Genomic DNA, 12668 nt, shown 5'->3' with positions numbered 1-12668 from the left:
AACAAAAGTAAAAAGCAATATGTTTACTTCATTTATTCCTCATCACAGAAAGAAAGGGCAGCCACCAAGATGGTCTTGCTTTCATTCTGGCTGATAAGCATAAATGCATGTCCTTTTAACAGTTTCAGAGGAGAGTCTAAGATATATTCCTAGAACATCCCATCTTTCTCTGTTTACATGTTTATGTAGTAAAAGAATAAACCAGGCCCTATGCAGGAAGTATTTTTCCTGGGAACAGAAAAAAGAGAGAGAGAGAGAGAGAGAGAGAGAGCAGAGCCAGCATCCTGTACAGACACTCCAGTGAGTGAGGGGGAGAACTGAATCAGCTTCAAACCATCTTTATTTCCCAACCACAAAATAAAGAAAAGTACATGGATTTGATATGGACAACAAACAAATACAATAATGAAAGAAAGAAGTTACTAAACATTCTCTCTGGCAATTCACAGAGTCTAATATAATATTTTTGCTTTTATCATTTTATATTTTTTAAAGACACTGTAAATAACAATTAATCAACATAAAATCAACATAGGAATTTTCAATCCTTTAATATAGAGAATGACATAGTAGTACATAAGAATATTTGCAATGCTAGGGAACTACTAAAGAACTCCCATGCAAACAAATATGTTCAACAGCAGAAGTCTGTGATGATTACCTATGGTGATTTCGGAGGTATACAAAATGAAAAGACTCTAATTGTTACCCTGACCATTTTCTTTAAAATATGTTTAAGATCGTTTTCTCAATTCCATTGTTTCCTAAGCTTACTTATTAAGTTAAACAAAATCTAATTTGTAGATATAATTCAGTTTTTAAAATGTGTACTTATTTATATAAGTATGTATCTCAAAACATTATACTGTATAATGTTCCTCTGTGGCTTATCAATGATGTGTACTTTTGTGGATAAAATATGGGGAAATTTATTATAATAAAACATCAGCTAAAACCCTAGAGAACAGAAATTAAAACAATCCAGTGACTCAGAGAGGAAGCTGTTCATTTCCTTTTTGGAACCATCTAGAGTGGAATGGTTATGTGGGCTCTGCTCCAGGAGGTCATCCAGGGACACAGATTGGCAAGGTTGATCAGTTATTTTACAAACCTGCTTCCAAGATTGCTCCAATCTATATTTTCCATTTGATGATAAGGGGTACAGAATGCCCAGAGCAAGAGTCTTTGAAGAGATATGCTAGAGGTTGCGCTTATTCCTTGACTCATATTTCATTGCTCTAAACTTGGTCACATTCAACTAACTGCAAGAGAAGCTGAAAAGTACAGACTAAAACTGGGCAGCCATGGATATAGCAAAAATTTGAAGGAAGATGGGGAGAATGAATATCAGTAGACTCCTGGCAGTCTCTGCCACTATAAAAAGACCCAGTTAAAAAATTGCTGTGGGGACTAAATATAGTTGTAAAGCATAGAAGTGTTTTATAGAATTTATAAAAACCATTAGTACAAAACTTGATGCATACAAAGGATTATTAAATGGTAGCTGATATTAATATTATTATATAGAATCTCTAACATCTAAATACTTTATTCCCTCCAAAGTATTGTAGGTAAGTGATTATTTAACTATTCTGGAATCCTTATAGTAAAAAGAAATAACCTCTCCTAATGCAGTCATTCCATTTTCAGAAAGGATTTCCTCTCTCTGGTCATCGTTTATTTTCCTACCCCCATTCCTTTTGTTCACCTTACTTGTGATCTCTGAGGTCCTACAGAACCAATCTCATACATCTACCATTTATTAGACACTCATGGGAAATTATTGCTTCTTTCATGAGTTTTCTTTGTCTCTGATCATCTTTGCTCCAATAATCTCTCATTGTCCATGACTTTGAGTCCACTCAACATCCTGGACATATTTACTAACTCATTTAATGTTTATTTTTGGAATACTGAATATTCTATTTTGTTGGTCTCCACCATTGAACTGTGTTGCCAAGAGCATTGCACAATATCCCATGTTATCCTGACCAGGATGAGCACAGCAAATCATCAGTCTGCTCAGTCAGGGTTGCATTTTCCTTAAGTGAGACTTAAAGATCCTATGAATTATTTTGACAGGGGTATTATGCTGTTGGCACATGCCAACTTGTGGTCCCACTGAGCTTTTTTCACTTAACCTAAATGCTCCCTACCCTCCACAATTTTCAAATTCAAATACAAAACATTTTACTTCTACCTAGTTTATTGTCTCCTCTTACAGTTTCTTAAGACATTTTATTCTTTCACCCAATTATCACTCACAGATTCTCTCCACCTCCACTCCTGATTAGCACATGAGTAAATTTTTCTAAGATACTGACCAAAATGTGAAAGTGGATCAGGCTGATTGAGAAGACACCAGTAACTCTCCAAGCAATCAACTAGTTACAAATGCACACAACTGCATCAACATTTAGGAAAAATCACCCTATCCGGTTCACAAGAATCTCAAGAACAGCTTGTCTTAAGAACTTGATTTCTGTGCTTGCTGCCAGGCCTGCAGAGGTCTTGATCTCCTATTCAATGTTCTTCGTAGTCTGGTTGTATTCAGCCCAGCCTGCCTTCACTGCCTCCTTTCAGGAAAGCACGACTAGTGTTTTCCTGCTGCCAGAACTTTGAGAATGAGATTCAACACATATTTATTAAGACCTGATTATGTGCCAGGAATTGAACACAGCACTTTCTCATAGACACGGAATATGAAAGAAATGGAATCTATTTGATGAAAAATGCATATATTCCCAAGTAAAAGCATCTTACTACTTTGTCCATGTGTGAGACCAGTGCACAGCATTCCTTATATAGAAACTGTAGCAGAATATTTAACAGATTCCATCTATAGGTACTCAGCTTTTAGCATGAGGTATACAGAGACACTTTAAATACAATATGCATTTTTTAAGATGATCTTTTCAATGGCTAAATTCTTGCTAAACCATTAGACTTTGAGGGTAAGTAAATTAACAATATCTGTGCAGGCACTCTCCAGATACATACACAGGAATAATTATTAATTTGCTGTAGATAACAATTACATTTTAGAATTTAAATTGTGAATTACCTGTACAGATGGTACCTTTTCCAAAGGACTTTCTACTCGAGGAATGCTGATCATTGGCATCTGGGCCAGATTATCCATGTGTATATGCTCATTTTCTGGTTGTCTTCCTTTGAAATTGTTTACCACACACACGACCTAAAATTTCAAACAGTTATAGTTACTATAGATAGTGAAACTATATATCATACAGCTGTTGCCCTTTTGAACAGTTTAATAGATCCAAATATAGTAATAAAGAATTAAAATAACTTAAATATTACATGCATAAAACTTTACACCCATATTTATCTCATATATATTTTAACAACTACTTTGATCCAGATAGGTTAGAGAAATTCACCATTTAATATGTAGCTCAATTAATAATGAAAATTTATTATTCCAAATTTTTCATTAAAGTATACTTAATGCTCAAATCAATCCAAAAATAACACCATAACCTTATAAAAATTCATAGCAAGCTAACCTTTCCCTAATGTGGCTAACCTACAACTTAATTTAAATGCTAATTATTTTCCATTGCTTCAAGATTATTGCATTCATAATAAACCTTCTACAATTGGCACTATCTAATTTAGTAACATCCTTTTAATTAACCACATTTATTGTCTATTATTTTGTTGCATATGTACTTGGTATTTTAACAATAGATTACTGGGGCTACTACTGAAATAGAAGACCCTTTACATAAAGGAAATTGACCTTGGTTTCAATTGTTTAGATCCCAGAGATAAAAGAATTTGAACTAAACCAAAGGTTCTCATATTTTTGTATGCCTAAAAATAAAGTTCTGGCACTGTTAAAAATGCACATTCCTAAGCCTGCCCCTAAAATTTCTGAAGTAGAATATAGGGGAAGAATGAGGTCTAGGAGTTGGCATTTTTTAACATGTTCCAGGATTTCTGGATGGAAGTGGATCATACTTAAGAAGTAGTAAATTAAACAAAACAGTAAAATTATTTGCTATTGTTCATTTATAATAACTAGTGAGTGATGTACTGGGCTTTGTTTTTCTGGATTTATGGAACTCTATAAATCAAAATGCAGGTCTTATAGGTATGTATAAGCCAATATTCATTTTTTAGTAATACTTTATAATAATAGATTAACATTGCATATTTTCACAAATGCTCCATCACAATGTCTTTTCTTTAGTAGAATTTATTATTGAATATTTTCAAAGGCCAACTACAACTTGTTACTCTCAATTTTTAAATACAAATTACAAATCTGTAAAAATCATAACATACTATGATATTTTTCTTCAGAAAAAAATAAATTTCCTTGCAAACTCTTACTTATTTCTTATCCTTCCATTTCCTAGAAAAATTACAGGTTAAAAACCTGATAATTTGATATCTAGTATCAAATTCTGATAATTTGATACTTCAGTTTTACCAATGCCACCAAGATCTTTAAAGTAATGGATGGACAGAACTTAGAGATGGGTACTTCATAAATCTACTGTCAAATGATGTTTCCAGCTTCATAACCCCACAAAAGACTCATAGATACTGACTGCCCAGGAGACAGAGTCAGCAAAAATTTTATCTGGAGAGGGAAAGTGATAAAAATCATTGATTATGTGGGATAAAGATTCTGTGGGAACTACTAAAACTCTGCCACTCTGATGCAAAAGTAGTCACTGATAGTTCATAAATGGCTTATTAGTGTTCCAAAAAACTCTCTTTTAAAAAAAATAGGCAGCAGGTAAAATATGGTCTATTGGCTATAATTTGTGACCACTGCTCTGGAATATAAAGGATATAATCAAGAATTTTAGCTAACAATCACAACAAAACAAATTAGCAATTTCATATCTATCTCATGATACATATGATACATACATACAGGGACAGACATTCTTCCCATTCTATTAGTATTATAAATTATTGGAAAACAGGGCAGATGGAAAAAAACTGCAGATAAATCTTCTGAATAAAAATTTGGTGAAATTAAATAACTACGTACAAAGCCATAAGGAACTCATGAGATGAAATTCACCTAGAGTTAATTTGGGCTTCTAAAATTAGTATAATTGTTTATGATATTATTTAGGTTTGGAAAACTCAGTGAAAAGATTTACTGTTTATCCCTGCTTTTATTAAATGACAGGTTAGTACCACTGAAGCAGCTGAAAATTCATATGTGAAATTCATAAGCACATAACACATATTAGAAAATTATTAAATGGTATCTATTAGCATAATAATTATTCTTCTTTATTCTTGTTATTTAAATTTTAAGAAAGGAAATTACCAAATCTTCTTTTCAGTCATATTGAAATATTTAATAAGTCTTATCTGCTAACATTCACAAATCTTGATTTACTGTTCATAAAAATAGTAACAAAAAGAAAAAAAAAAACAAGAGATCTGGCTTTTGACTCTGAGTTCAAAACTGAAAACTGGAATTTTTCATTCTTTGGGTCCATTTTATCAATTAGAAAGTGATCACCAAAGTAACTCCAATTCTTTTTTTGACAAAGGTGCGACAAATTCAAGAAATATTCAAAACTAAGTTCAAGCTTCACCCATCTCCTGACCTACCCCTAGACTCTCTCAGGAAAGGCAACATCCCACACATATCTTCTCCCAGCCCAGTGCAGCTATAGGAGGCTTAAAATTTAGATTTATCTTTTACAATTCCTATACTCAAACACTTATTGAATATGCTCAATTTTACTTCCTAAACATGTTGATTACTTCTATCTGTTTGATTCTATCTCTATCATCAACAACTCCAAAGATTAAGCAACCATCACCTCTCCCAAATTCCTCCATAGTTTTCTAAATTATCCCCCTAAATCCAGTCTTGGTCATCTTCTATTTTGTATAATAGAAGAAAATGATGATTCCAAATGCAAATTGAATTGTATCATCCCATTAGAACAATCTTTTGGCTTAGCTTCCCATTTATCCTAAAATGTAAATGCTGACCACTTTGCAACCTTCCTTCTCTCGGTTTTCCAAACACCTTTTTCTCCTTTTCACTTCCTTCTATTTGAAATACTCCTCAGCTCCACCTTCTTTGAATTCCATTTTTAACTCAGTTATGGTCTATCCCCTCAGCATCTCTAACTCACAGAAGTCCTTCCTGAATTTCTGACTAGAACAATTTATTTTGTTTTTGTGTATTTGTTGTTTTGCTTTGTGCTCATGTGAAACCATGCTTCTTTTTTTATCAGAGCACCTACATCAGTAAGAAATTATATATTTGATTGATGTATGTCTGTTCCAAGACTATATATGTTCCACAAATCAGAGATACTGGCTTTCATCCTGTGCTGTATTTTCACTGCTACAGTAAATGAAAAGATTAATGCATGAGCCACATTCAGGCCAAATATTCTCAAATTTTCCAATGTGTGCATAAAATTTAATTTCTTTTGAAAGATTCGACTTTTGTATTTGTGACTTCCACATGTATAAGTCTACCTCTTCCTATAAAGAATATACATATATTTGTTTTCTTCATCCAGTAGTGATAATAAATTGATATGACTCATTTGTGTTCATTTTTTCCCTTCCCATGGCAACAAAACATCATTATTGCTTGAGATGAAGTTCCTGGGATTTGGGGTCAAATAGTCTTCAATCTTAATTCTGGACACTTTCATGTTCTAACTTTTAAAACATGTACAGGATAGTTAATATAACTAAGGCTTGTTTTTTTTTCTTAATCTTCATAATGAGGACAATAGCCACATCTCAATGAGTTATTGTGAGGTATAATGAAACTAATGTATTATTTTTATTATTATGTAAGATAATATGACATACTATTGCTGTGCTCAATAAATCTGAACTATTCTTACTAACATTGAAACATATATAACTTTCAGAAGTGTTTTGAATCATGCATTTGTATAAAATAATATTAATCAATCAACAACTATTATTCAACTAACAATTTCTTTGCATGTTGCTAAACATGGGATTCTACTCATTACTCTTAAGCAAAATGCACATAGGATGGGAACAAATTTAGAATGCAACATAATTCCTTGTAAGATGTAACACAGACTGAGAGTATGGCAAAAATCAAGAAAAAATGGGAAAACCAAGTAATCAGGAATATTGCCTAGAGAAATTGGGACTTGCCTAAGCCAAATCTCAGGCATGTAAAGGACTTGAATATAGCTGTCCAAGATGAGGACCATGGCACTCAGCACTTGGTCTGTTAACAGGCACTGGGCTGCACCTGCAACATGTAGGATTTCACTTGACCTTTAAAAGAGCCCTGTGAAGCAAATAAAACACTTTGTAATTCATCCATCTATCACCTGTTTCCTGAGCACCTCCTGGGTACCCAATCCTGTTCTAGCCATGGAGGATATGCAATGAACAAAGGAAACAGACTTCTCCCTGGGGAGCTTACATTCTCCAGTGACTGGTAGCAAAACAAAACCAAAAAACATTAGATGTGACATAAGAATTGGAGTGCTGTAGAAACAACAACAACAACAACAACATTGTTTTCAAGGGTAATGAGTAGAATCCCTATGTCTAGCAACATACAAAAAAAAAAATACTAGTTGAATAATAATTGTCAATTGATTAATACTATTTTATCAAAAATAAGGGAGAAATCATGTTTTAAACATGGTTCAGGGAAGACCTTGCTGTTTTAGGGGTCACCAGGGGCTCAATGACTTGCACAAGGTCATACAACAAGTGGCAAAGGCTGGACTCAGATGTAGGTTTTTCTGACTTACAACTCCTTGCTTTGCCCACAAAAGGCATATATGTAGGATGGTCAAAGCTTGCTTCTGAGGAGGCAGGAAGCTGACTGGATTCAAGGTGTAGGCTTTCTGTACTCAGTAAATAGAGGATAATAAATTTCACTAGGAAGAGGGCAGGTGATGGAAGTGTGGATCTGATGCTGCAGGAAAGAGATTTTGTTTTTGTCTTGTTACTGGCAGTGAGTTGTTATAAGTCTACAGAAGTAGAATGGGGGTGGTACTGGCAGAAAGCCTGAAGGGAGGAGGCAGTTAGGAACCAACTGATAAAACAGAGGTTAGAAGCAATAATCTCTAGATTGAGAGGTTCTGGTTAAAAGGGCAAAGATATAAGATATGGAAGAAATACTGTTTGTAGTGGAAAGGAACTTGAACTAGATGAATCACTGGTTGTGGGAGAAGAACCAGGAGAATGAGTCAAAGGCAAATGCTAGACATAGAGTCTGGGTGATTGGTGGGGGCGGGGGCTCTTTTAACCAAGAGTCAGAGGCTTGGAGCAGGTTAATGTTAATTTTGTTTTGGAATCATTTTATAATCCTGCACACACTGCAAGATAACTGGAAGCTCCCCAGGATATTACAAACCAGAGCTGGAGTCATTGCTCAAAATAAATGTTCTACTGAGTTGCTCAAATGAGAAACTCAGGAATCATCACAGATTGCTCCCTGTGCCTTGGCCATATCAACTCCAGTGTTCCCTCAGGCTCCAAAACATCCCACCTCCCCAATCCCCCTGGAGATGCTCTCCTCTCTCTGTGCCACTGAGGTCCGACTTTTGCTATGTTATTTTCCTGGGTCTGCATAAACTTTCTTCTCTATCCTCATCTGGAGTTTTCTTTTTCAGTAAATATATTTTCAAAGCACAAATTTTATCACAAGGTGAAAGGGAATGTGAGAAGACAAACTATCGCGTATGGAATTTATGTCATTCATTCACGTGGCCATTCACTGAACATATTCTATCTCATTTAATCTTTGTAAATCCAAAGACTGATCTTTAGGGAGGCTCTGATTCACCTCATTGAAAGGAGACACTAAAAGTCAGAAAGAATAAAATTACTTATGGATACAAATGGAGCTCATGAAGAAACTGGGCTTCAATCATGCTGTGTTTTTGTTTCAACTCAGTTAAAGTCTGACAATAGATCGCTCACATTTTTAAGCAAAAGCCCAGCTTATTCTTGTAACATACGAGGCCATTCAGGATACACTGTCTGTGTCCTGTTCCACCCCGCCTCTTGTTACATGTGCTGGAGGGCCGGTACCATTCTAGGTCATCATGCTCTTTCATGAACAAGCTGCACCCTGTGTCTAGGGCACAGTTGGGCTCCATGCAGCCAATGTTTTGAAGCATTTCATGTTGCCTTTGTGCACTGTGCTCTTTGACCCTCATTCTAAAACTTTTCAAGTTGAAATACCACCTTCCGTTTCTGGATTTATGTTTCATCCCAAACTTTATCTCCTGAGTACTGGTACTTGTATCATTACCTTTGACCCTCTGCAAAACTCTTCCCCTGTTTTTCTTTTTTTAACTTGTTATCTATTTAAGTACATGGATGATTTATTATTTTGGATATTTGTTTCCTGCACCAAGAACAATGCCTGGATTAGAACAGAGAATCAGTAAATGTTTATTTTATGATGGAAGATAGGGAGAAGATGTTTAAGGGAATAATAGAACTGCTATTGTCTTTCTCCTAAACCAGACTGTAACTCCCACTGGAGACAGGCCATGTTTATTTGAACTTCCTTGTATCTCCAGTTCTTGGCACAGTGGTTGTTACCTGTAGGCACTCACACTCACAAACTACTGTGAATAAACACATAAATGCATGTGTAGTTATTATATGGTGAAAGCATTGATTTTGCATGACTTTTTCATGAAGTCCTTTTCCTGGGCATGGGGGAATGTTCCATGAGCCCTCTTGGAATGTTCTGAGTCTGTACAACACAAAGGTCTTGAACACAAGGAGAATCTACTATAGAGCTCAACCCTCACCACAGGGTTCTCCATCTGGTAGGTAGCTAGGAAGGTGCCAGGGTTCTAGTTTTCACTTTGCAAGGTGTTAGGAAGTTTGCTAGAGACGAGAGGGAAGATGGCAACAGCCACAGTAAGGTCAATAGGAAGGCTAATAAGATGTTGGAGAAGATGTTCTGGCCTGAGAAGCTGAAGCACAGCAGTCACATCTGGTTCCTGTGCTCTGAAATTTTGACTGTTGGTGTGTTCTTTGCCTTGCCTGGGAATACTTTAAGATTTGCTTAAGGTGGTTTTTTTGTTTGGTTTGTTTCTTTAAAACGTTAGCCAGTTTAAAAATGCGGTGAATGAAAGTGAGGAAAAGGTTTTGGCTCAAGTGTGGGCTCTTTTTTCAGGAGGCCGCAGGATGTCTCTAAGAGCAAGAGAAAGGTGTTAAATTGATAAATTCAGCTTAAGGCTATTTCTGTACTTGGATAAAATCTGACCCAAAGTGGCCTCTGGATATAGTGAACTGTAGCCTAGCTTGATATATAAACAAATTGCAATGTAATCTATAGGACTGTACCAAGGAATGGAATCTAGCCATTCACAATAGCTGAACCTCCAGCCAATCAGAGGCTGAAAACTGCCAAAACATGACCAAGGCACTGTTCACTTCCTGTTCCCTGGGTGTAAATATAACCTGTACCCATGGTATGTTGGGGCATTCTGAACCAACTTTGTTCTGAGATGCTATCCAGTTTTAGTACTTTTTATTTTTCTCAAATAAACTTGGTTAATTTTAACACAGATTTTTTTTTTCTTAACAGAGGGTGGTCCTAAGACTCCCAGACCTTGAGATTCAGAGTAAATGAAATCACCAAAAAAACCAGAAAAACAAACAAACAAACAAACAAAAACAAACAAAACCCACACATGCACAGGATGTAGAATAGAGATGAGATTATGGTCACCATTTTACCACAAGAAATTCCAGAAGAAATAACCTACTAAATATGCAGGTGCATAAGTTGTGCTTAAACGTTTGCTCACTAGAAAGATTCAAATACATTTTTTGGTTACTTATTGGTTATTGAATAGTGGAAGGAGATTGAGGAAGGACAGGTTAGAGTGAGAAGCAATTCAAATGCAATCGAAATGGAAATAAAGTATTTCTTTTAAATTATAATGTGTCCATGCAAAAATATGCTTTGATTTATAGTCTCTACAATTTGTCATCCAGGTGAAAGTTACATACCTACAATTATAATGGATTGATACACTCTAATATTGGACTCAAATACATTTTTTCAACCACCAGAACTTATAGAAATATTCCAAGGTTACTTTAAAATAGGAATATGGATGGCAGGCTCACTTCGTGAGAATTCTCTGCCCTATATGGTGAAATATGACTTGAGGTGGCATTTCCTTGGAAGCTCTCCACAAATTTTTAGTTATCGAAATGAAATGACCCTTCTCACAAGCGGGCACTGTCAGAGCACCTGTGACTTGTTGGTTCCTGGAAAGCATGGGGCAAGGCACTAGACTATTCAAATAGGCATTGTTCAGATACTCCAGACATAAACTGCCCAGAGGAAATTGTTTAAATATCCATACGGTCAGTCCTGTTTTATATCTATCCAGGGAGGACTGGTTTTAGCCCTGATCCATTTTATCTGAAAATATTTTATTCATCTTTAAGTGTAGAATTAATTTTTTCGTCCCCCAACCTGACATTAAGCAGAACATATGTGAGAAGAAAAAGAAATGAATGACTTAAAATATTAAGTATGATCATGTGATATGCCACATTTAGACAAACTCAGTAATTCCCTCTTGTATTTTCTTATAGGCAGTTTTTCATGTTAATTAAAACCCAATAGAATCTACATAAATTTGACTTACCAGAAATACTGCTATAGATATTCCAACCAGAAAGCCTGCTATCACATCTGACCAATGATTTCGATATTCTGCTACTCTGTTGAGTCCAGTAAGAAAAGCCAAACACATTAATCCCAAGCATAGAACTGGCTTGGCAAGTCTGGTTCCTTTGGCTTTGATTGTATTGGTAATGTACATCTGAAAGAGTAAAAAAACATGACCTTCCTTGATGGTATTTTCTTTTTTTATATGCATAGCATATTACATGTATGTACACATAAATATTACAGACATATATACAACTATATGGCTCAATTAATGTAGTTTAAGAATTTTTGACTGAAGTTTCATTAAAGCACAATTTAAGATTAGATATTATTTAATTTTACTTACTTGCCGTGACCATTCTTACTATTGGCCAATTATTATCACCTAGGAACAATGAGCACAGATATTCTAGGTAGCCTTTTTGAAAAGAAAAAAATTGTTAACATACCTTTTCTTGTATTATCTGAACTTACATTTTAGTGTGATCTTAACAATATTTTTAGAAGGGGAAAACTGATAATGTCTATAATGTTTTCACTGTTATATGTCATAATAAAAGGACATATGCTGGATAAAATCAGAACTGTGAATATTGCTTAAAAAAATGGAGCAATTTCCAACAAACAGAGGTTACTTTGAAGAAGGAATTGAAGAGTCAATACAGTGGCAAGGTCTATTTTTATGTTATTAACTGAAATGGTGAAATTATTTTCTATAAATTTATCAGCGAAAAATTAGGATGAAAATAACAAAAAAATATGATGGAAATGTATTAACTAATAAATAGATACTTACATTTTTGTCATTTTCACACACATTAATGAAGAATATGCAGTGTTACTCGATTGTAATGAATGAAAAATTGTGTGCCATCATACTCAAGAATCATTTGTTCCTATTCCCAATCTGACTTGCTCTAGACTTTACCTGCTCATATTTAAATCAGGTATTACTTTATAAGCAAATGTGACGACT

General features: G+C 34.8%; 1 protein-coding gene across 4 annotated transcripts in view; it reads right to left on the bottom strand.

Annotated features, from left to right (window-relative positions):
- Window positions 1–12668, bottom strand: part of Plppr5 (phospholipid phosphatase related 5) — a 272420-nt gene that overhangs the window by 15707 nt on the left and 244045 nt on the right. For all 4 annotated transcript variants that reach the window (XM_076861754.1, XM_076861756.1, XM_076861757.1 and 1 more), the window contains 2 exons: window positions 11667–11843; window positions 3065–3199 (listed from right to left, as the gene is read on the bottom strand). In XM_076861754.1, coding sequence (XP_076717869.1) covers window positions 3065–3199; window positions 11667–11843 — 312 coding nt within the window. The remainder of the gene's footprint in view (window positions 1–3064; window positions 3200–11666; window positions 11844–12668) is intronic.

The sequence above is a fragment of the Callospermophilus lateralis genome, chromosome 7, assembly GCF_048772815.1.
Source record: "Callospermophilus lateralis isolate mCalLat2 chromosome 7, mCalLat2.hap1, whole genome shotgun sequence".
NCBI lineage: Eukaryota > Metazoa > Chordata > Mammalia > Rodentia > Sciuridae > Callospermophilus > Callospermophilus lateralis.
The sequence above is the reverse complement of the archived record's forward strand: the minus strand, read 5'-3'. Positions and strand labels throughout refer to the sequence as shown.